The following is a 24,181-nucleotide window of genomic DNA, read 5'->3' on the forward strand; positions in this document are numbered from 1 at the left end:
AGGCTATTTTAACTGCGCCACGTTGGAAACACATATCTTAGTGTCAATCACTGTTTCAACGTTAAATGCCCTTATATTATATGTGATCATTGCAGGGTAATATTTGTCTTTTACTGATGAAAAACAACAACAACGGCAACAATAACAACAACTACAACAACAACAACAACAAAAACAACCCCATAGAATAAGATGCGTATTTGATTCGATAAGACAAACACAGAGATAGATTTATAAAATCAAACGATTGTCATTTAAATCAAAATCTTGCCTGGGTGTTGGTTGAAAATCCCACGCGAGTCTTAAGGGATGCGCGCATTGATCAGGGATGAATCGCCGAGACCGACATGCACACACACTGCTCGTTGTATTGATGTCGAGCTGAGGCTGGTGTGTGCAGGCACAGGCAGTACAAGAGCAGGGCAGCCAGAACAGACCTATGACGGCGCACGACGAGCGACGTGGGATATGATGACTACCACCACCACCACCCCAAGACGGTTACATAACACAGACATGGTTAACCCTCGCCTCTCCTCTCCTCTCTGCTTCCGAGTAGCTTCCAGCCATCTATAATTTCATAGCCATCGAGAGGATTTTTTTAATGGAATTTTTCACATGGAAACATTCACTTTTCAATGCATTACTGCATTGAACTTCATTGACAACAGTTACACAAAACAATTTAAATAATGCAACACGTTAATGGTAATCCATGCTCCAAAAGCTAGAGGACAAATTCGGAAACCAGGTCGTCAAAAGACCTTACTCATGGATTGCGTCATTGGTCATATTTGTAGTGTGTGGCACCGCATCGTCATGAGTATGACCGATTCAATCTAAACTTGTCCATGCAGGGTTCAACATGAAATAATCATGCACGATGTTTGATATCTCTGTCTAATAGCATGAAAGAACATCTTACTGACATCAGTTATATAAACCGCCCGTGGACCTCTCGATGGTTATGAAATGATAAATGGCTGGAAGCTAATCGGAAGGTATACGGCTTGCGTACAAATAACAGACAAATATTGGCTAATATCCAGTGAGCGCAATATCGAGGGTCACATGGTTATTATATGGTTATGATATCATTATCTTATATGTTAGTGTTCAAATCTCCAGCGATGAAGAAAATCCATTCAAGATCTCAAGCATGGACTGCAGCCTAAATAAGTAGAAATCAAAGAACTTTGGAGCACCGCTGATCCTTCCTTGTGTTGTGTTGGCCCATCACTGCCCTCTGGTGGAAATATATTGTCAATCTCACGCAATGGCAGGACAATTTAGGTCGTTTATTTACCCGGACCAGTCTTTGTACATGAGGCAGGCTTACCATGCCTCAAATAAAAATGAAGTAGGCTATGACTCAACAAAATATTTCTCACATGGAAAAATCCACTTTTCAATGCATTACGAGAACTGAATTGACAACAGTTACACAACACAATTTAATTAATGCAACACGTTGATGGTAATTTGATAGGCTATATATTTCTTATAGGCTGAGAAATACAACTTGTATCACTTAAATATTAAAATACAGCCTAATTACTGACCGGACAAATGTGATTTAAAACGATAGGCCTACATTTCACTTGAAGGCTGAAGAGAGACTCTGTTTTATGTAGGCCTACTTTTTTCGAGTTTATTTTGCCTTAGCATGATCTGAATAGATGTCATAGATCCATCTGATCAATCTGCACATAGGTAGTGATATTTTGTTGAATGACAATGCGGCATCATTCATTGCAACCGTTTCTTAACGTTAAAACGTGTAACTACAACTTTTCACCACTAGATGTCTGTAGAGACCATGAAAAGCATGGTGGTTCCTTTTGCAACAAATTCTCCATAGTTAGGATATGCCCAGAACCATATTCGCTCGTCTGATTGGCCTTGCCGTTGTTCTGAAAATCACCTGGCTGCTATTTTTTTCCCCAATAGACAGAATTGTAAACATTGTTTTGGTATTTTTTTAACAAAACAACTTGCTCCGTTTTGGTAAAGCCTACTTTTCCATAGTAGCTGGAGTAGGCCTAATTTTAAACTAGGCTGTTCTTCCTTGCTTTTGACAAGATCAGGATGGTCACATTCATCCAAGTGTACTGACCTGTACCGACCTGGTTAACATGTTATTTCGGGGACTGCAATCGGTTTCCGGTGGTGTTAGTCTACGGTATATTAAAAAATCTGAGAAGTAGTAGGCCTAGATGATTGTATTTATTTACACATGTTTAGAATAGCCTCATCCGTTCTTAACGGCCGTGTAGGTCGGGTCGGTTTGCATCGGTCCTGCCGGCAGCTCCTGGTCCTGTGGGCGTGTTCCCCTCGACTCGATCAGCCAGCGACTCAGTCGATGCTCTTGCGCGAAGTCTGCAGAGCGCCAGCACACTTTTCAAGTGAGACGAGAGGCGCAAAAAAGTGAAGCAGAGCTCCGAGTCTGGACCGACCGCGCCGCGCGACTCTCCCGGTTACGCAGCGGTTACTCAAAGACTTGTTGGACTTGAAAGTTTTTCTCCTCGACCTCTTTGGGACGTTACCAACCATGAACGCATCTCGAGTGGTGACGATTTACTTGCTCTTTGTTTTCCTCTGGAATATACCATGTTTTCAGTCCGCTGCTGTTATTTCTCCTTCCACGCAGAGGAGGAACAAGGGAGGCAGAGCGCCCCATCCTGACGCGGAGAGATCATCCAAGTTGTTACTGCGAGAGATGTTCTCCTCTTCTCCCGTCACGGACCATCTCCGTGAAGACTTGAAGTACGCCGTGGTGCCCCACGACTATATGATTTCCATATACAGGACCTATTCCGCCGCGGAGAAACTGGGACTAAACGCCAGCTTCTTCCTCTCCTCTAAATCTGCCAACACCATCACAAGTTTTGTGGACCGTGGAGCAGGTTGGTTTGATTCTATGGTCCGATTTCATCACAAGGGTTTTTTGGGCATGTATTGTTTTGGTGTAGGCCCATTGTAGACGAGGAGTCTGCAAAGTAGGATTCATGTTTTTTCTAAATCGCCAGTGTCATTAGTTATGAAATACAATATTTGTTAAAACCATAGAAATACACAACAGAATCAGAAACAGAACAGAGAAAAAATACCACAAGTAGGCCTATACGCCAAACATGAGTCAGTATACAAGTTTATATCCCTTTCAATACATCAATTAGATGTAGGCCTATTTATTCAGAATGAAGAAATTAATCCAAAATAAAATCTATTATGCTCCTAAATGCTCCACCAAGCTGCACATATATTTGCCAGAAATTAGTCACTGAATTAAAAACGACGGAAGGTCCAGATACAGTTTATTGAGCCGTTGAAGCGCGTAAACTTTGCGAAGCATTATGTTATAATATATTTCCATTGACCCTCGAGTAACACGACAGTAAAACCCTAATTGAGCCTTTCTCTGAGTGAGTTATAAATCACCGACCAACTACACCATAAATGATGGCCGAACAACATTTCCTCCTCCAGATAAACCAACTGAACATTTTAAACCGCTTTTTATCTATTCAATATTATGCACAATGGCCTATTGCCCGGTTTTACGGAAGAAATTATCAAATGAATAAAGGTTGTAATTCCACATAGATTAAATCTCCTTTGAACCCGGTGCGGCGGACCACGTTGACACAGTGGGGTGGGGTGATGTGAAGAGCAGGTGTTTGGGTCAGTTAAATGTGTAACCAAGTGATGGGACTGAACAGAGTAAGCAAACACAATCAAATAAACAGAAACCGAGCCAACAAACAGGGAAATAACACCCCGAGTTAATCTTTGCACAAATTAACGCTAAATAAAGGCAATCTTTGCGTCCACTTCTATTTAAAACCCCGACGCTCGGGTTTTTGGAAAGTCTTTTAACGGTGTTATAGAAAAACGAGCGAATTTCTCCTGGGTTTTGGATTTCATGTGTCCCCGGCTTTGACCCCTCGATGGTCCCCGCGAGGGTTGCTGCATCGAACCGCTGATTGGAGTATATTTGAACTCTATGATGTTCTAATTGAGAGTTCGTGTCATAACATATCAACCAGTGTCTTTCTACTATAATGGCCTAGCTCAGCCGATGGCACCCTCAAAACGTCAAGTAAAAAAAATGGAATGAAAGAGTACTTCCTTCGCTGTGAAGTGGTTGGGTTTGAAAGGCGCGCCTCCCCGTGCGACCGCCACTTTAATTGCGGAACACAATATTTGTCTTCCGTTCTTACTTTGCTCCTTCGTGGTTTCGTTTGGGATTTCACCACATTTTAAAGTGTTGCATTTCATTAACCATGCAGAATGACCATCGACGGAGAGAGGCCAGCTTAACCTATTGTTTGAAGACAAGTTATTGGCGCGTATATTTTTGCCTATGGTTACCCAGCTTTTACGCACCAGCTTGCAGTGGGCGCAGAGGGATTTTAGGCGGTGATATTTTTTTTTCTGTAAATAATATTTATAAGAGAAGTCACTTGTCCAAAATGATAGAAAAAACAAGAACAATCCAATTTGAAAATCCCTTTTGATGAAAGGAAATTCACGATGATTCTGGTTGGCCTCCAAAGCTACCGAAACATGTCTGTCCCCCCCCCCTTCTCTCTCTCTCTCTCTCTCTCTCTCTCTCTCTCTCTCTCTCTCTCTCTCTCTCTCTCTCTCTCTCTCTCTCTCTCTCTCTCTCTCTCTCTCTCTCTCTCTCTCTCTCTCTCTCTCTCTCTCTCGCTCTCTCTCTCTCTCTCTCTCTCCCTCTTCCTTTCTTTCTTTCTCTCTCCCACACACACTCACACACACACACACACACACACACACACACACACACACACACACACACACACACATATATTTAGGTCCATATAAACAGCCTATAAACCCAAATAAAGGATTTGCTCTCTAAATCTAGCTAAAATGAAATTTAAATGATGCATACATATTACATATACATATTTCAAGCTGAAGACCAAATGGTAACACACACATCACACTTTGAGTTTGAGATTTAAAGCATTTGTTTATGCTCCAATTTTTTTTGTGGTTTTAATTTGTTTAATAACTTACATAGTCTTGAATTGTTTAACCAGTTTTATGCAACTACCAAATCATATTAAAAGGAAATGTTTGTAATTAGTAACATAATGACATGTCAACGTCTCCGTTGATAGATTTACGTCTCAGTTTAACGTAGAGAGACAAATGATCCAATTATAATTTCTTCTCACTGACACCTTTTTGGAAATAAATACATCTATACATGTAGGTTGTAAAGGTGTATGTATTCTTAACTAAATGAACTCGGAAAAAAGCTTTAACCACCGTGTGTATAGTTTAGAAAAATCAGGAACGGCCGGATCTCAAGCACACTGGTTTACCTCGATGAAACATTTAAAGGCCCTTGGGGTATGCACAATAATAAGGCATTAATGGTGGAGTGTGGGTGCCGTGTTGTGCTGTTCTTTTGACTCGGCGCTAAATATCGTTACTTATGAATGTCCCTCGTGTTTGTTCAACAATTTGTAATAAAACATGTTCAAACCAAAATCGAGACATATTCCAACATGGATTTAAGTGCTTCACAATAATTTAGCAGGGCTAATTCTTATAGGCCTAATGTGTTTTACGGCACATGGTGAAATTATATAATAAATCATCGAGTGAAATTAACTTGTGGCATGAACAAATCTTTCGAATCAGATTATTATTAGAGCAGACAATGAATAAAATCCAATGATTAGACTCGTTTTTTTAATAATAGGTAGGCCTATAGGCTATAAAACAGGTATATCATTAAGGTGAGTCCTATAATTTGAAGTCTTTGTGTTGGCTGAAGAAGAATCTCGACACAAACTTCGTATACATTTATTCTACCATTTTAATGGGGTATAATTCAGATTGTCAAATAAAAAAAAATCAGTAGGCCGAAATATTCCGTCAATGTGGGTCATTTTTCGCTGAAAGTAGGCATGCTGTAAGGGTTTAATGTCGTTGGATATGCTTGATTACATTGAATAAGAATAACAGTAGCTTAGATTATGTCCGGCTTCTTATGGATTTAATGAAGCGAATCATTCAAGGTCTGATTCGGGAACGAAAGACAAATTAATATCAGCCCTGATATCAAATTTACAAATACATATCGACGTCCACTAGGCACAGCCGTGCTATTTTATTATATTAAAAACATACTTCCATTTGATCAAGCAGTCAAGCGTTAACTAGGTATTTGGCATAAGCCAAATATAAGATGTGATCGGGCCTTCGTAAATCCTCTGCCCTCTCATGTGGGAATGCACTCCCTCCCTCCCCCTGCTGAGCACTGTACACTCTAAGTGAATCTGACTGCAATTATTTCTCTCTTTTATCCTGCAGACGATCCTTTGCACTCTCCTCTGCGACGACAACGCTATCTGTTTGATGTCTCGGCACTTTCAGACAAAGAGGAGCTCGTCGGAGCGGAGTTGAGGATATTTAGAAAAGCGTCCACGGAAGTCCAGGTCCCAGCGACGGGCCCATACAACCTCCAGCTGTACCCGTGTCGCTCGGAAAGACCCCTGCACTCCAGATCCCTGGATCCGCTGGATTCCAGAAAACCGGGATGGGAGGTTATGGACGTGTGGGACATGTTTAAAGACCATCCGCGTTCTGCCACGGGGAAGCCAGCCCCGCTTTGTTTCCACCTCAAGGTCACCCTCGGTCGGTCCGACACGGAGGTGGACCTGCGGCAGCTGGGACTGGACCGGACCGGCCGCCCCCAGCAGGAGAAGGCCATCCTCGTGGTCTACGCCAGGTCCAAGAAGAGGGAGAATCTTTTCAATGAAATGAAAGAGAAAATCAAGTCGCGGGGCTCAGGCAAGGAGGAGGAGGAGGAGGACAGGGGCCTCCAGTTAAAAGCCCGCCGCAGACGGAGGACTGCTTTGAATAACCGCCATGGGAAGAGACACGGGAAGAAGACGAAATCGAGATGCAGCAAAAAGGCGCTGCACGTTAATTTCAAGGAGCTCGGCTGGGACGACTGGATCATCGCACCCTTAGATTACGAAGCGTACCACTGCGAGGGGGTGTGCGATTTCCCCCTGAGGTCGCACCTGGAGCCCACCAACCACGCCATCATCCAGACCCTCATGAACTCCATGGACCCCAACAGCACGCCGCCTAGCTGCTGCGTCCCGACCAAGCTCAGTCCGATCAGCATCCTTTACATCGACTCGGGCAACAACGTGGTGTATAAGCAGTACGAGGACATGGTGGTGGAGCAGTGTGGATGCAGGTAGCTGGTGGGGTCAGAGGTCAACATCGGTGGAAGATAGCCCCACGTTAAATGGCGGTAGAAACATTTTGTTAAGTTGGCACGCATGCGCGTTTCCCCACACACAAGTACAGAAAAAAAGCACACCACGAGGCGATTGTTATATATAAAAAAAGGGATAGACCTACAAGGCGCCGTTTGCTATTTATTCAGACTCACACATCACAATCATTGGAATGACATGACACGTCACGACACATTTTCAACTCGGAAAAAAAGAAACCATCAACAATCGGACTTAGTTTCCCCAATGCCCCCAAGACATGGATTTAACGAGGTAGGCCTATACAAAGATCGAAAGTATAGAAAGAGGGACAGAAGGAACAGAATAGTGGGCCAGGATCAGAAGGACGTGGGAATCCGTGGGAGCCTCTCGCCAATTGGGTTGCGCTACGCGCGCCAACACCGAGTCAGTCCACCACACGTCCTAGGATTACTGGCCGACTGAGTACAGGTCCGGGCTGAACGATGCACCTGTTCGTGCCTTCGGTGCCAGAAGAAGCCGGGGTTGGCCTGTTTGTTGCAGCTCTCCCAGTCGACCCTGCGATGGGACCCATGGCTTTAACTGCCACGGCCCAGCTGGGGACTGTCCCGCTCGCCCCGATGTGCCCTCAACCGGCGGGCCCCGAAGGGCCCAGCTCCACATTCTACTGGACACACACGTTGGATTGACTCTGAGGAAGAGAAATAGCGCAGAATGCCTTGAAGAGATTCCCCACCCCCCTATAGGGATTTATCATGAGCTGCCTCCATCCAGGTTCCCAATCAACGCCAGGCCCTTTCTGAGGTCTACACAGACGACCGTTAGTCTCGACAAAACGGACACAAACCATGACGTGCCTACATTAAAGCGGAAGGGTTGTTGTGAAGACAAAGTACGGGGTGCACCACGCTGCCTTTAGACGTTCCTGAGAAAAACACTTGCTCAGAGTCGGTTTCTATACTAAATGCACTTCCACATCTAACTGCGTTAAAGTCACGCGGTTGTTCCTTTGAAAAGAATGGCCGAAAGAAAGACTCGAGAGGAGATGATATTTAAATGCACATTAGCTTTTAATGCACTGCTGTTCATTGTTTTGAGCTGTAAATATTTGTATAGTGAAAAAAACTTTACAAAGTGCAACTAATGAAGAAATGAGAAACGTTTCTTTGTAAATATATAGATGCACTCAAATTGTTAAAATGTCTATTCTATAATTATTTTATTATTTGTGGTGTACAGAGTTCCATGATAATCGTATATGTCTTACATTAATAAGAGTAATTTAAGGTGTATTCAATATTTTTTTTTGCAGAGGGTGGAAATACCATTATTAATGTCTACCTCATAATCGCATAGAGGATCTGAGTTTTGAGGTGCATTCACCTAAAGTGTAAAGAGTTTTTCGATGCTATATAAAAAAAATCATATATATTCCTATATTATTGGATAACATTTGACCCCATTACTGTACAAATAAAGTCCAATATAAAGAGCAAATCTACCCTCCTTGTTCTTCCCATCTTAAGCTCCGCCCTCCTTTCTTCAAGCCTCCCATGTGCTTTGAGCCTCATGACTGGCAATACACGTTGTCTACAGACACACAAAAACATCCGCAGTGTGTGGTTGGTTGGCTATTACTTATGGAGCGGATTTATTTAAGACCCTGGCCAGTTTCAATGGAGTGAAATAAACATTGTAGAACCATAACATTGTCTTTCGATACTGAAATCAGAAGCGAAGAATGTTATCTTCCATCAATGTATTTGTGGTGAGAAAGAAGTAATGACTATTTGCTGTTTTTTTCGTTTTTTTAGTTACTATGACTGTTAATAACAAGATATGAGATTCTATTTGTACATTGATCGTTTGTGTTCCAGTCCTATATCTATGCATATTAAACAGTCTTTAAAAAATAATCAAAGTCATCAATCTAACTGACTTAAATGTTCTTAAATTGCATTTCTTAAGCTTATGGATCATCCAAAGGTTGACTTGTGCTATTTTAGTAGCTAGTTGTACAATATACTATCCAGAAATAGGTTTCAAAATTTGACATGATTCAAATGACAGTATATGATCCCCAATGTGTCTGCAGGGTCTGTTGCCTTATGCTATGAAAGCGAAATATTCTATACCCGTCTAAAACTATTCACTCTACAATCGCAGACAATGAATGTCATTGTTCAGTGTACGTCTGGTTCAGAACCGTTCAAAAAAAGCTATGTAAACATATGGTGACCATCCTAGCAAAAGGAAATACACGGACTGTCACTGATATGTTACTGAATCCATGAACCACAGCTATTTCCCAATGAATTAGCCAGCCTGGGTCAAGTTTACTTAACACTTTAATGTTTCCCAATCTGTGGATGAAAAAAAAAAGGTACGTTTGAAAGCAGGGATTGCTTCCATATAGGCTATCGACCTTGGCCTGGAAACAATTAGGAAATAGCTTTGAAATGTTATATGTTGTCCAGGCCCTTGTACAGTATCATGTCACTCCCCACATGTTTGCTAGGGGAAGTGGAGGATGCTAAGTGCACTCTTTAGCAGTCCTGCAAATGGCTGACACAACAACCATTCCCCTGAGTATAACCAAATGGCCCTTCAGGCCATGTCTATGTGGCGGATGGAGGGGCATCACCAGGAAGCTATGCACGGCTGCTACTAGTGATGCCCTTTCCTCTCCCCGATATGTGGATAAGTGCTGGGGGTTTTGTCGAAGAAAAAGCCAGCAGTACAAAATGATTGTGAATGCTTTGGTGATTATCCCAAATAGAGATGAGAAATATGTCTGCAGCCTTTGAAGGAGAACTTCAAAATCAATGATTATATGTCATAGTTTAGCCCGTATTAACGCAAGGGGGGGGGGGGGGGGGGGGGGTTGGGGCGGGGGGACAGAGATATGAAAAGTACCACCAGGTGACTTTACGGAGTAAACGTTTGATTTATATTTATTTGACAAGCTCCTGGGTCTGTTGGGCACTGCACTGAGCGGAAGACTGAATATAGGGAAACAGTTAAATGGTGATGAAAAGGAATGGAATGCTTTGTTTACCCCCAGCACAATCCCTCACTCTTACATTGAACCCCTCTCTAAACTCCTTCTTCATACGAACCACGTTGTTGTCTATCTGCCGTGGGCTCATTCAGGGAGGGAGGGAGCGAGCAAGAGAAGCTCTATGTTTATTTGAAACTCCGTCCTAATGTTTTAGTTTATTCAAGGAAGAAATTGGCAAAGAAGCCGGCCCTTTTCATCAGAAATGCGGAGAATGTGTAACACAAATACAGCCTTGACACCTCACATCTGTGCATAGATGCTCTCCTCGTAAGAGACCCGCGATACATGTGCAGAAGCATCATGAGCGAAGATCTACTAGGTGTTGGTCAGAGTGGAACGCCCGGGACTCGCTCCAAGGCTTGGGGCCATGTTGTGTTCCCCGTGTTTAACCCCTGCATTATCAGTGATGTCGTTATCGACAGGAAGGAGATAAATCAAACAGATCTTTTGGACGGCGAGGATTCTGGATCGTGCAGAAGAATGTATTAAGGGCACTGAGTCGTGGTATGAGATAATGCACATGGAATTTCTCACGCTTGGACTTGGGTTGCAGCTGAAAGTTCAAAAGTCTGGGAGAGAGAGAGAGAGAGAGAGAGAGAGAGAGAGAGAGAGAGAGAGAGAGAGAGAGAGAGAGAGAGAGAGAGAGAGAGAGAGAGAGAGAGAGAGAGAAAGAGAGAGAGAGAGAGAGAGAGAGAGAGAGAGAGAGAGAGAGAGAGAGAGAGAGAAAGAGAGAGAATGACGAGGGGGTGAGCGAGAGAGCAAGAGGTACCATGTGAATCATTCCTGTGTGGACCACTAGCAGAACCTTTTTTTCCTATAATTTTACTTCTTACGTTTCATTAACACCCTACACCCTACGCATTTATTTCTCCCCCGCTTGTTGTCCTGCTTATATTGTGAAGGGTTCGTCTTGTGACAAAGAGCATCATATGCCTCCCCACACATCCTGAGGTATGTCGGACTGCGCATTGCGTGTGTGGTGTGCCTATGTGTCAGAGGCCAGAAGGGCAGCAGCGGTCTGCCCAGATGGAGAGGTGAGTGGTGCAGAGGAGCAGCAGATGCCTGGACTGACCCCTACCGCCGCCTCCCATTGAACCATGGGCCCCCGCACAAAGGCAGGGGCGGATCTCAACACTAAATACACTCGCTTGTGCCTCAAAGCCAGAGGTCACACTGCTTTCTGCAATTCTTCTTCCTGTTCCCCAGAAGCAGTCAGACACGAAAGGGACGGAGAGGGTGGTGGGGGGGAATCAATGAAGACGTAGATGATTTCAGAACATTCTTTTGTTTCAGCCGCTCTGCAAACAGTAAGCAAGACATAAAAAAAATAAAAAAAGATTTCTTCTCTAATTGGATTACCGGAGAGGGAAGCGCACGACAAAGAGTTGATGGTTGCCCTTGGCAGCTGCTCTTTAACTAGAGAATGGACAACAAACCAGGAAGCAACAGCACAAGCATAACAAAGGATTTGGGTGTTCCCTCTAATGGGGCATCTGCCCATCTCTTATGTCACTTCAGACCCGCGAAGGGCAGCTATACCTCTGGAGTTTTAAGGGCCAAGGACCACCTAATTGACCCAGACATAAAAAGGACCCAAAACCAATCATCAGACCATAAGGTAGCCAGGGAGAGACAGCAGAGACTCACTTCACATCGCCGTAGATAACCTGCTAATTGTATTGCACTGCACAACCTTTTAGGGGTGAGGAGAAACCCAAGAGCAGGGTGTCTTCATTCATTACTTCTTCTGCTCTACTTCATAGCTTCAAAACACCGGAGCTTTAGAAGCCTCAACCTCCCTCGCTGCGCGGTAAGATAGGTGATCAAAAAGTATTCTTTTTTTCGCCCCGTTAAGGTCTGGGTAGGCTCCAGAGACGAAGGCTTTGAAAGCCATCAGAACCTCCGACACCAGAGAGAGAGGGAGAGAGTAAATCAACCCGAGTTTGGTTGATTGATCTGCATGGAGTACCTGTCCAGCCAAACCTCTTCTCTCTCTGTTTATTTTCTAGAGGAATGTCTTTGGCTGACCTTTGACCCCCCCCCCCTCATCCACGTACAAGCCCTGGTCTATGTTACAGATGCTGACCTGCGTCCCACAGCGTTCCCAATTCACGAGTACACCCTAGTAGCACCCCACGCTCCACAGCGGCAATCCACACACTCACACGGTGGGGAATGGGGGGGGGGGGGGGAGTTTTCCCTTTTTCTCTTTGTGTGCTCCTCCTTTTGTAGTCCCTCTCTTTTTGTGAGGAGGCATGTGTGCGTCTGAGTGTCCGCGTGTCAGCGATGTTTGCGTGCAAGTCTGAATGAGCTCCAGCCAAGAGCAAATATACTCTGGTTAACTGTGACAATGTGGATGTTTGGGAGCACGGCAAGGACAAGACCTCCCTGCCAATTCGGGTCCAGGAGGGGGGGCTTGTTTTGAGAAAGTGGAGACACGGTTATTGGCCATTGGTTATCGGGGTGGAAGGGTGGAAGGGTGCTGGAGTGGGGGTGATGGGGTCAGCATTGGTCTGGACACGGATTAAGGTGGAGAAGACAAGAGGGTTTTGACACGCAGAAGGGGAACTTCATACTAGAGGTCAGAAATGTGTATCTGTCTGTCTGTCTGTCTGTCTGTCTGTCTGTCTGTCTGTCTGTCTGTCTGTCTGTCTGTCTGTCTGTCTGTCAGTCAGTCAGTCAGTCAGTCAGTCAGTCAGTCTGTCTGTCTGTCTGTCTGTCTGTCTGTCTGTCTGTCTGTCTGTCCGTCCGTCCGTCCGTCCGTCCGTCCGTCCGTCCGTCCGTCCGTCCGTCCGTCCGTCCGTCCGTCCGTCCGTCCGTCCGTCCGTCCGTCCGTCCGTCCGTCCGTCCGTCCGTCCATCTCTCTCTCTCTCTCTCTCTCTCTCTCTCTCTCTCTCTCTCTCTCTCTCTCTCTCTCTCTCTCTCTCTCTCTCTCTCTCTCTCTCTCTCTCTCTCTCTCTCTCTCTCTCTCTCTCTCTCTCTCTCTCTCTCTCTCTCTCTCTATCTATCTATCAGCCATGATTGGTGGGTGGGAGAGAGGGGGGTGGTGGGGGAGAGATGGGGGTGGGGGAAAATATTGGTAGTGGGTGGGAGAGAGAGGGGCGGTGGGTAGAATAGGGAGGGCTGGTGTGGGGGGGAAAGAGAGAGCGGTGGTGGGTAGGAGAGAGAAGGGTGGTTGGGGGAGAGTTGGTGGCGGATGGGAGAGAGAGGGGTGATGGGGTTGGGGTGGGGGTGTCAGTGGGCAGAAAGCCTTGATAGACAACTACACAACTCAACAGAGGGAAGAGCTTTCACTTAAAAATGGTGCCTGGCCTATCTCAAAAGGTCAGAGCACAGAACACTAACACACTACATTAATCATAGGAGGCTACGGATTACCTGTCTAGCATTTCAGCTGTGCCGTACAGTTAACCTCAATTATGCTTGATTACGAGGTGTGGAAGATGCAGAGCTCCGGCCTGGCTCACAGAAGACCCAGGCATCAATAATGCAGCTCTTAGATTAGATGTACCTGCCTGTCAACACACAGAATGGATTGTGGGAAACGGTGGTCAGCCGCAGGACAAACGCTCGCCTGCCTCTGACTTTTTGCGTCACCATCAAGGGGAATACAATTTCCTTTTTAAATTCAGCACCTTTATTTTGTGAGCACACATGACCATTGACTCAATGATCCACACATTGACACACATGCACACAGACCCCACCCACAGAAAGAAACATGTGTAAATACACACACACACACACACACACACACACACACACACACACACACACACACACACACACACACACACACACACACACACACACACACACACACACTCACTCACCCACGCACACACACACACTTCTTGGTTTACCAAAGACAGTAAAGTGCTTCATGCTGCTCCTCACCCTACTGGTAATTACCCCATTAGCCTGGCGGTGGAGGAACCATTACAGATGTTTTATGACAGGCTCCTTTTCATTTAGTCCTTTCGATGAGGGACAGATTTATGGCGCGCTCACTCATTCAGGGATGCGACTTCCCCCCAATATTCCCTTAGACGCAAACACACACTCACACAAGCTGGCCTGCCAAGGCACACACACACACACACACACACACACACACACACACACACACACACACACACACACACACACACACACACACACACACACACACACACACACACACACACACACACACACACACACACACACACACACACACACACACACACACACACACACAAATACACCCAAACACTAAAGCTAGCTGAGTTAACTGTGGTTGCAGTCATTTGTGAGATAAATAAATGTTGCAGTATGGACCTCACTATACTACGGTGTCCCCTTCTCAGCCCTTTTACCCAGCAGCAGCGGTGATGGTGTTGGCTTGGTTCGGTTGGTGGTGGCTCACCAAGGGGGTGGGGGAAGACCTCCTCAAAGACCCATTCTCCCCAGCCCAACCACCACCAATCCCACCTACACCACTCTATACCAACTACCTCCCCTTCCTTTCTGTGGGGAGCCAGCAGGCCAGGAATCAAAGTGAGCCTGACACTTTCTCACCAAAAGTTATTCTACTGAGCGTAACCATCATGGAGGGGGCAGGGGAAATAGGAGTCCGCTCTTCCGGACGATTCTGCTGTAGCCGGTGGCGCTGACGTGTTTCATGTGCCTGACGTCTCTCATGCGGCGAGCTCGGCTTTCCGCAGTGCCGTGTTTTGGTGCGGTTCTTCTTCGCCCACACTGGCAAGTCAAACGTTAAGTTCAGTAGCTTTCATGACTAGAAAAATATTGGTAGTAAATTGGTGCGCGAACAGGCAGTGTAATTAGAGGGGTTGTGTACTGCAGCTCCTTCATAACTCCTGGCTTCACTTACCAAGCTTAACAATAGAGACACTATAACGCAGCTCGAGAAGACGCTCAAAAGCGGGACATAATTCACCGCCGATGACGCGACAGAGGCAGATGTCCGGAAATCCCCCCACTGTTTATCAGACGTCATTTTTTCCTCTTTCAGGGCTCTAAAGTACACAGACTTAGGAAACCTGTCAGGTACAAGTCTTTTAACAAACAAGGTCAGCAGAGGAACACCCGACATTAATCATTTACCAGAGAGATACAAAGACAGTGGAAGAGACAGGAGAGCCCAGAGTGGCCCTGCACTCTGGGACTCACACTGGATGCATTGTAGCGTCTGATACACAGGTAGTTGACAGACAGACAGACAGAACGACGCAGAGACAGACAGAACACACACACACACACACACACACACACACACACACACACACACACACACACACACACACACACACACACACACACACACACACACACACACACACACACACACACACACACACACACACACACACACACACACACACACAATCTTGTCAGTCTATTTGCTTTAACATAGATCTATCATGAAGCTTAGACCCAACAGGGATGCCCTTTATTTTCCAGTTTCAAATTTGTTCCCATTCAGGTTGATTGGAAACACCATGGCTTTGAATAATTTTCATGGCCGCTTTTTTGCCTTTTATCAGGAAATCCAAGGAGGCTTCAAAACAAAGCACATGGACTTCGAGTTGAATGAATTATGAATTGCTGGCCATGTCTGAGGTTAGTTTCTGTCAGTTCCCCTCATTTGCCGTCCCTTATTCACGTCAGTCTGCGTTCCACTCTGTTGGAACCAAAGCTGGGAGTCAGTTGGTTGACCAAACCAAACTTTTGCAGGAATTCTTCAGGATTCATTTTTGGGTCTTTTCCAATGTCTCACACACACCCCCCCACACACACACACACACACACACACACACACACACACACACACACACACACACGCACGCAGGCACGCACGCACGCACACACACACACACAACCGTGAGCTCCTACACACAATATTTCTGTTTGCTGTAGTCTGACCTCTTTGTGAACTGTGGTAAAGTGAAAGGCACTTTCAGCCAGGGGACTCCGATGGCGGTAACCATATGCCTTTCAACTGATACAAAGGTGGGGGAGGAAGGGGAGGAGGAAGGGGGGAGGCTGGGAGGGTGTAGGGGTGTGTGTGTGTGGGGGGTGGGGGTGGGGGGACGGGGAGGGGTGTGAGATCGTTGAATGCTAGGATGAAAAGGAAAGTGCCTTGTGGCCTCTTTTTTGTGTTGGCAAAGTGGTGGCAGTTTACGGGTTATAGGACCGGGGTGGAGGGTGGGGATGGATTGGGGTCGGGGGCGGGGATGGGGCTAGGGGGGGTTGAAGGTGGTGTGCCTCGGCCAGTGTTGCTGTTGAACTCGGGTAAGAGGGGGGGGGGGGTGGAGGTAGAGGGACGTCCGGCTGACTGACTGTTTAAGATGGAACCCTCTCATGGATGAGTGCGATGGGTAAACAGCATTCCTGTTCCTCTTTGTTTGAACCACTTTCTATCTCTGTCTCACTCTTTGCTTTTCTCATTTCGTTTCTTTCTGACCATGTTTGGGCACCCTTTGTTTTTCTGTCTGTGCACCTGTGACCCGTGACAGAGGTCACGTGCAGTTTCAAGCCTGTGTTTGGTGTCTGGCACCCAAGGCTCAATTCTGATAACCGATTGAGCAAGATCATTGGGGCTTTTTACGGTTATACGGTTCTCGCTGGTTGTTCGTCGCCCGTCTGTCCGTGGTTCCATCTGTCCGTTTGCCTGTCTGGCTTGTGTTGGCCTAGTTGTTACGTTGATTATAGCAGCGAAGAGACTCCCACATGAGAGAAGACTTGAACCGATCTTAGGCATGTTAGGAGTCGCTGCTCTTTGTGCTTACAGATGCATTCAGCTGTTCCCCAGACCGTTACTTGAAGGTGATCAGTGGCATTTAAAACATTTATAGCTCAATTTAAGAGTTAGGGGGGTTGCAGTTGTTTTTCTAGATTTTCAATCCCAGTCAAAGGGCCAACCCCAATGTCCAGGTACCTGAAGGCATCCCTGGACATCCCTGAGACCTACCAGAATAATGGCATTTAGCTAAACAATTATTTACTGTAAGTAGCTTTGAATAAAGGCTTCTTCTAAATGACTTTACTTGCTCACAGATTTATTTTTGCTCCATAAGTTAATTCTTCAAACCATAAATCATTGATATTCGAGCATGGTAAAGTGCAGCATCTGATCTCTACAAGTCTTGGGTCATACTTGAAATGTTAAAAGAAGAAGACCCATCAGAGCATGAGTTATTGCTCAATACATCATTATATTTCAGGACACATGGATCATTGAAATCCAAAACCCTTTTTCGTTACACATCCCTTGCTTGGAAACACATAGGCCCAATCCCATTTCTACCCCTTACCCCTTCCCCTTCCCCCTTCTAAACAAGGGGGAGGGGGAAGGGCAAGGGGAAGGGGTAAGGGGTAGAAGTGGGATTGGGCCTTACACTCTGACATACGTCGTGGATACATGCTGTTTTTGTTTACCGTAGTGGAGATTCAATTTAACGGACACGGAAATTGAGCCAGATCACAACCATACAGTGTGCCAACGTGTCCCTGAGCAGGGAGGTTCTACTTTTTTCTGTAATTTGTGTATCTAAAGTAATGTTACATTATTAGGTCCATTTTATAATTCTGAATATAGCACAAAATAGCTTTCCAAGACACAAATCAAGCACAGATGTCTTATCAATCAAGAACAAACAAAAAGCAAACTAAAGAACTATGCCCGGTACTTTGTTCATTCATACACACGCACACACACACACAAACACACACACAAATACAAACACACACAAACGCACACACACACACACACACACACACACACACACACACACACACACACACACACACACACACACACACACACACACACACACACACACACACACACACACACACACACACACACACTCACGCACACACACACTCATACACACACACGCACACAAACACACACACACACACATATGCATCCATGGCATCTTAAAATGATTTGCTGCCCTGCAGTCTGTAATTCCTTTCTGTATGGTTACACATAGATATACGGAGCCGCTGTGTTTAGTGGGAGGGGAGGACAGACGGAAAAGGGGGCTTGTTACAGAAGCAGCATTAATCTATTCCTCTCCGAGCCCTTTGAAAAGTGGCGGCGGCTATGACAGGCTAAATGCCTCCAGAGATGTCACATTTCCACAAATTCTAAAAAAGACTCTTGCGAGCAGTCATCCTTTCATGTTTGATCGTTAGCTTGCAGATCCTATGATAAACAGACCGGGGCGGGGCGGGGTGTGGGTTTGGAGTGGGGATGGAAGGGGAGGTCGGGTGGGGGTGTGGTAGGGGCGGCGGTGGGGGTCTCGGGATGGGAATGCACTCCACCGCTATACCCCGGGCTTGCTCTGCTCCTCCGGCTCTGCCACGGGATCCAGATGCTGGTGCAAACGACCTCTTCTGACGACTTCAGAGACGTTTAGATCTCTGAGGAAAAAGGTCTGAATTAAGAAATTGAGCTTTTTCTCTCGTGGGGGGAAAAAAGGAAAAAGGAACAAACGTCCAGGATTGCAGGGACAATGTTCTGAATCACATTAATTTGGACCATACTCTCCCATCTCCCAATCCCCTCTCCACTTGTTGCCTCTCAAAATACCTCCCTCTCCCTCCCCTCTCCTCTCCCTTCCACCACCACCTTCCACCACCACCCCTCTCGGACAGACACTGAACAGATGCTGCCGAGTTGCGGCAGAGCAAACCATTAGCTGTGTGGCATGTAACTTATCACAATGGTACTGAAGTAATATACACATCTAACGTTTTCTAAGCATAGGTGCTTGATTGATCTCCTTTTGTCTTAATTTCTCATTTTTTTGGGATCTTGGGATTATGTAACTTTTCCTTTAGCATTTGCTTTTGATTAAGTGTAAAAATAAGGGCACACATTTTCCTGTATGTGATACTGCAAATGGGTGTGTCTCCTTGTAAAACGAAGACACACGTATCAATATTGAAAGACTTCAACGGAGCTATGTATCTGGATCTGTTTCCTACATTTTCAGTTCCCCTCCTTATATTTTGTCTTTTTATCTTTGTCTTCCTCCACTACTTTGCTTCAAGACCGGGTCCTCTCTTCCTTCACCCAGCACCACCACCCTCCTTCCAGTTCTCAGCTCCTTTCCCCGGCTCAATATTGTTACGGTGCAATTAAATTGTTGCGGGGAAACCGGAGCATTTCCAGCTGAAACACAAAAAACTACGAAAAAAAACCCTGCCGTAACCCAAATGTAAACTGAAGAAAGAAGAAAGAAATGGAAAAAAGCCAACCTCCCTCCGAAATAAAACCCGAAAGATGCCTGAGGAGGACTGGAACGCCTTCTCATTCCATAAAGTCCTCTTAACAAGGATGTACAAACTGGTACAGTTTCATGTGATAACTCTGTAACATGTGCAGTAGCTAAGAAATGGCCATGGTGTGTAACCGACTGAAGGCTCTTTAGAATCAACAGCTCATCTGCAAAACTATTGAGATGTTAAAATATGGACTCGCTAAAGCAAGGCTCGCTGACACAGGAAGATAGAACTGTGGCTCGGCAGCTCTGAAAAGATCTGGGCTCCATCGCTACATTGAGTGCTCTCTGCATAGTATTCATCAGATATTTGGCTTGTTGATTGGCACACACACATACACAGACACATTTAATATACATTTCAGTCTCTATGGACTGGAAAATATACTTATTCAATCTCTTGAAATGTCCGCAGTAACCCCATGATGCAGACTTTAGGAACAGACAGATACAGAGGATGAGTGAATCCAAGAATTGTTCGTAATTCTGTTGTTCTCCCTTTGTATTCATCTGTTTGTGGGTTCAAACCTGGTTCAGCAGTGCAGATATGTTCCCAGTCTGCCCTGGTAAAATCGACACATGGCTGATACATGTGTCTTCAAAGAAAGATAGAGAGAACCAAAGAATAAAGGAACAAACGAAAGAAATAACGCTAGAAAGGCAGAACTTTAAAATTACGAGCTAAAGTGAAGACTGCTGATGCTCGGAGCGACTCCCCCTCCAGGGCGAACGAAGGGCTCAGTGTTACTCATGGTCAGGGCACCGCTGCGGTCACAGATTAAGAGGAGGAGGAGGAGAAGGAGGAGGAGGAGGATGAAGAGGAGGCGCAGGAGGAGAAGCAAACAACTCCTTACCTTGATTCCCCCCCCCCTCTGACTGGCACTGCTCCTTTACAATTGTGTATGTGTGTGTGTGTGTGTGTGTGTGTGTGTGTGTGTGTGTGTGTGTGTGTGTGTGTGTGTGTGTGTGTGTGTGTGTGTGTGTGTGTGTGTGTGTGTGTGTGTGTGTGTGTGTGTGTGTGTCTGTGTGTGTGTGTGTGTGTGTGTCTGTGTGTGGAGGTGGGGTTTGCAAGGATTGTAGGAGATATTGTGTGTGAGTGATTTGGGATGATGTGGGACACTAAACGTGAAGTAGGGGGGGATGTAGTCGGAGGCAAAAAAGGGATCGTTAGGATTTGTGTGTGTCTACTTTTTTCTGTGTTTTAGCTGACATTTGCAAAATAATGATCTGCTGATCTTTAACCAAACTGCCACCTGGCCAGCCAATCAGCAGGTACCAAGCCAACACACCCAACCAATCAAACACGGAAATCCATGCCTCAAATAACAATTGAGTCAATAATATTCAATAGCTTGAACAAAGAAACACCCACAGAGGGAGGAACATTACCACGAAGAACTGAACGCAGCAAACAAGGATCATCAAAATAGCATAATTCTAAGTGATCTCCCATGCATCATGAGGAAATTGTTATGATAATAACCGTAAAAATATCCATAATAATATAGATCCGCCATGGCCACTTGGCAGGGGATAGGTTTCAAGTATTTCACTGAATTCCTGGACTTTAATTGAACTTGAGTGCGCCTGTTCACAGTCAACTTTTATTTTTTTCTTGTTTAGTCCGGCCACTGCGTTCTACCAGACGATGTTGAAACCTCATCATTTTAACAGCACATTTGAAAGTAAAGGAAGAAATCTCAAGGGTTTGTTTGAAATTGAGGAGTTTAGAATTGAGCAGAATGAATAGAAAGGCACATCTTAATGTGTGTCAATGACCCACCTCCGGTCGGACCATCTAATCGCTGGAAATGCAGTTGTTTCTGTTGGATTGTGCTCACAGTGCTAACAGTATACGTGTGTTTATGTCTGGGCCCTTTTTGTGTATTTGCTATGGATGCTTCTTTAGACATCTGTTCAGAATAAGCGCATATGCAACACAGATGATGCCATGTTTTCCGTTTTCCACATTTATAATTCGGCATTTTATTTCCCTTTTCTAAACAATGCAATTTATCAGTATCACCGTCAGAACTGCAGCTTATAAAAAAAACTTTAGTAAAGGCTATTCGGGATGCATAACAAAGCGTTCCCGCCGATGCAGCAATATAAGAGAGAGAGTCTGTTGTGGTGGTGGAGTGATCTGGTGATTTATTGCTCTTATATACTACTGTGTGTATTTAACTTGCCTCAGAGCAGTGAATAGTGGACCTGCTGCCCCCATTTGCCATCTCACACAGTCCGGCATTGTTGCCCTGCTCCAATCAGACGGGGGGCTCTGTGTGATGTCACTAGAGGTGGGGAACACCTCCGGAACAGCAATGGTTTGTGGAGGGCGGGGGTGGTTGTGGGGATGTGGGTGCTGTTTGGAGGGGAGGGGGCTGGGGGGGCTTTGGGCCGGGGTCCAGGGGTGGAGGGGTCGAGGGGATGTGTGTGCCAGAGTGGTGGTCTCCACTGCTTAACCAGACACTAGGCTGAATAAATAAACCCGGAAACATTAAAAGCCCTTTTCCCCTTCACCTTTGAACTTGTGCATTAGATTGTGTAAACATACACTGAGACAGTTTAGACACAGCTTGTCCTGACACTGTGCTACACACGCCAGAAGGCTCCTCCTTCACCTCTCTCCTCCCTCTTCTTCATCTTCCTCCTCCCACTACCTCCTCCTGCTTCTTCTCCTCCTCCTCCCACTTCCTCCTCGAACCTCCCCCCCCTCTGCTCCTTCTTCTCCTCCTCCTCCCACTTCGAACCTCCCCCCCCTCTGCTCCTTCTGCTCCTCCTGCTCCCACTTCCTCCTCCTCCTCCCATCATCTCCTCTTCTTCGTTCTCCTCCTCCTCCCACCTCCTCCCCCTTTTTCTAATGCATTTGCAGATCTAGCCTGAGAAGTTTCTCGTGCGAGGGTGAAAAGGGTCAGAAACTTAAAACAAGCTTCAATGCTTTGTCGTATGTGAACCTCACAACATAGAAATAAGGTTCACATACTATATTAGCCGGTTTCCCCCTCTCTCTCTCTCTCTCTCTCTCTCTCTCTCTCTCTCTCTCTCTCTCTCTCTCTCTCTCTCTCTCTCTCTCTCTCTCTCTCTCTCTCTCTCTTTTCTCTCTCTCTCTCTCTCTCTCTCTCTCTCTCTCTCTCTCTCTCTCTCTCTCTCTCTCTCTTTCCATCTGTCTCTCTCTCTCTCTTGCTGTCTTTCTATATCTCTCTATCACTCTCTCTTTGTCTCTCACCCTATGTCTCTCTTTCTCTCTCTCTCTCTCTCTCTCTCTCTCTCTCTCTCTCTCTCTCTCTCTCTCTCTCTCTCTCTCTCTCTCTCTCTCTCTCTCTCTCTCTTGTTGATGGTTGTAAATGATGTAAATGGTCCAGAGGTCAGTGTGACACCAGAGCTGTCCAGTGTGGGAATTGCTGATGGTGACAAGGCTGACACACCTGCAGCAAATTTGAGATCCCCACGCCCAATTACCAGCCTGCTGTATAAAGCCAGCAAGTCAGTTGCTTGAGGAGGACAGACCCAGCAACACCTTGGTCCAACAGTACAAGTTGTTAGATAGCCTTTTATTTCTGTAATCTTTGATCTAGGCCTGGGGATGGCCGGCAGTCCTACTCTTCCGTTTAGTTCTTAGTTTATAATTTGGTTTTGTCAGGCAGGGAGGGGAGCCAGCCTCGACGTCCCTATAGGGGGTGGCCTGGTTCCCCCTCCATTTTGCTGAGTTTGTCCGGCATCTCCAGGTCCCTTTTGGTTTGCATACTTCTTGATTTGGTAATGTATTCATACTGCATTTCAGCTATGGTTTAATTTGGTTAATAAAACCTGTTAAAACATCTTATTCCCTGGCGTCCTTCCTTTATGTTGGGGTCTCCAATTCGAGCCACTGGGTATTTTATTCAGTTGTTTGGAGGCCGTAGCATAATGGCCATAACCCATTTTCATGGTGCCATATTTTGAATAGTCACTGTTGTGTACTTCTAAAGAGCCACCTGGGTGGGCAGAATGAAAAGGACTGCCCACATGGCAACAGTCAACACAGAGACACACACACGTACACACACACACACACACACACACACACACACACACACACACACACACACACACACACACACACACACACACACACACACACACACACACACACACACACACACACACACACACACACACACATCATTCAAACCACAGCATTGTGCATTTTGTTATGGATCTGTGCACACAGGGCATGCTCGCAAACATATACATTACCAACTGCACTACTTTACCACACCGTAAGAATTTCTTCAAAATCAAGGAAATGTCCCTTAAACTAACTGTACATTTACATTTACATTTACATTTAGGGCATTTAGCAGACGCTTTTATCCAAAGCGACTTACAATAAGCACATTTGTCATAAGAAGTGCAACAATATATCGCTGTCGGTACAGAAAGGATGTTCATAGTACCAAGTGCATGTACAACAATCGCTAGGCTAACCAATTCCCTGTGTTACAGCAATGATAGCAGCTACTGCAGTTGCTACACAGTTAAGTACTATAATACAATACAATACAATGCAA

At 45.5% G+C, this 24,181-nt stretch overlaps 1 protein-coding gene across 1 annotated transcript; it reads left to right on the forward strand.

Moving 5' to 3' along the window:
- Positions 1 to 2,441: 2,441 nt before the first annotated feature.
- gdf6a (growth differentiation factor 6a) lies at positions 2,442 to 9,145 on the forward strand. The gene is made up of 2 exons (XM_056602435.1): positions 2,442 to 2,906; positions 6,355 to 9,145. The coding sequence occupies exons 1-2, from the start codon at positions 2,552 to 2,554 to the stop codon at positions 7,254 to 7,256; spliced, it is 1,257 nt and encodes a 418-aa protein (XP_056458410.1). The 5' UTR covers positions 2,442 to 2,551; the 3' UTR covers positions 7,257 to 9,145.
- Positions 9,146 to 24,181: the final 15,036 nt, after the last annotated feature.

This window comes from Gadus chalcogrammus, chromosome 11 (assembly GCF_026213295.1).
Source record: "Gadus chalcogrammus isolate NIFS_2021 chromosome 11, NIFS_Gcha_1.0, whole genome shotgun sequence".
NCBI lineage: Eukaryota > Metazoa > Chordata > Actinopteri > Gadiformes > Gadidae > Gadus > Gadus chalcogrammus.

Bases quoted from the DNA above. Each gene is read 5' to 3' on its own strand.
- gdf6a (XM_056602435.1), top strand. From the start codon at position 2,552: ATGAACGCATCTCGAGTGGTGACGATTTACTTGCTCTTTGTTTTCCTC. The intron at 2,907-6,354 runs GTTGGTTTGATT...TTTATCCTGCAG, and splicing joins TTTTGTGGACCGTGGAGCAG to ACGATCCTTTGCACTCTCCT.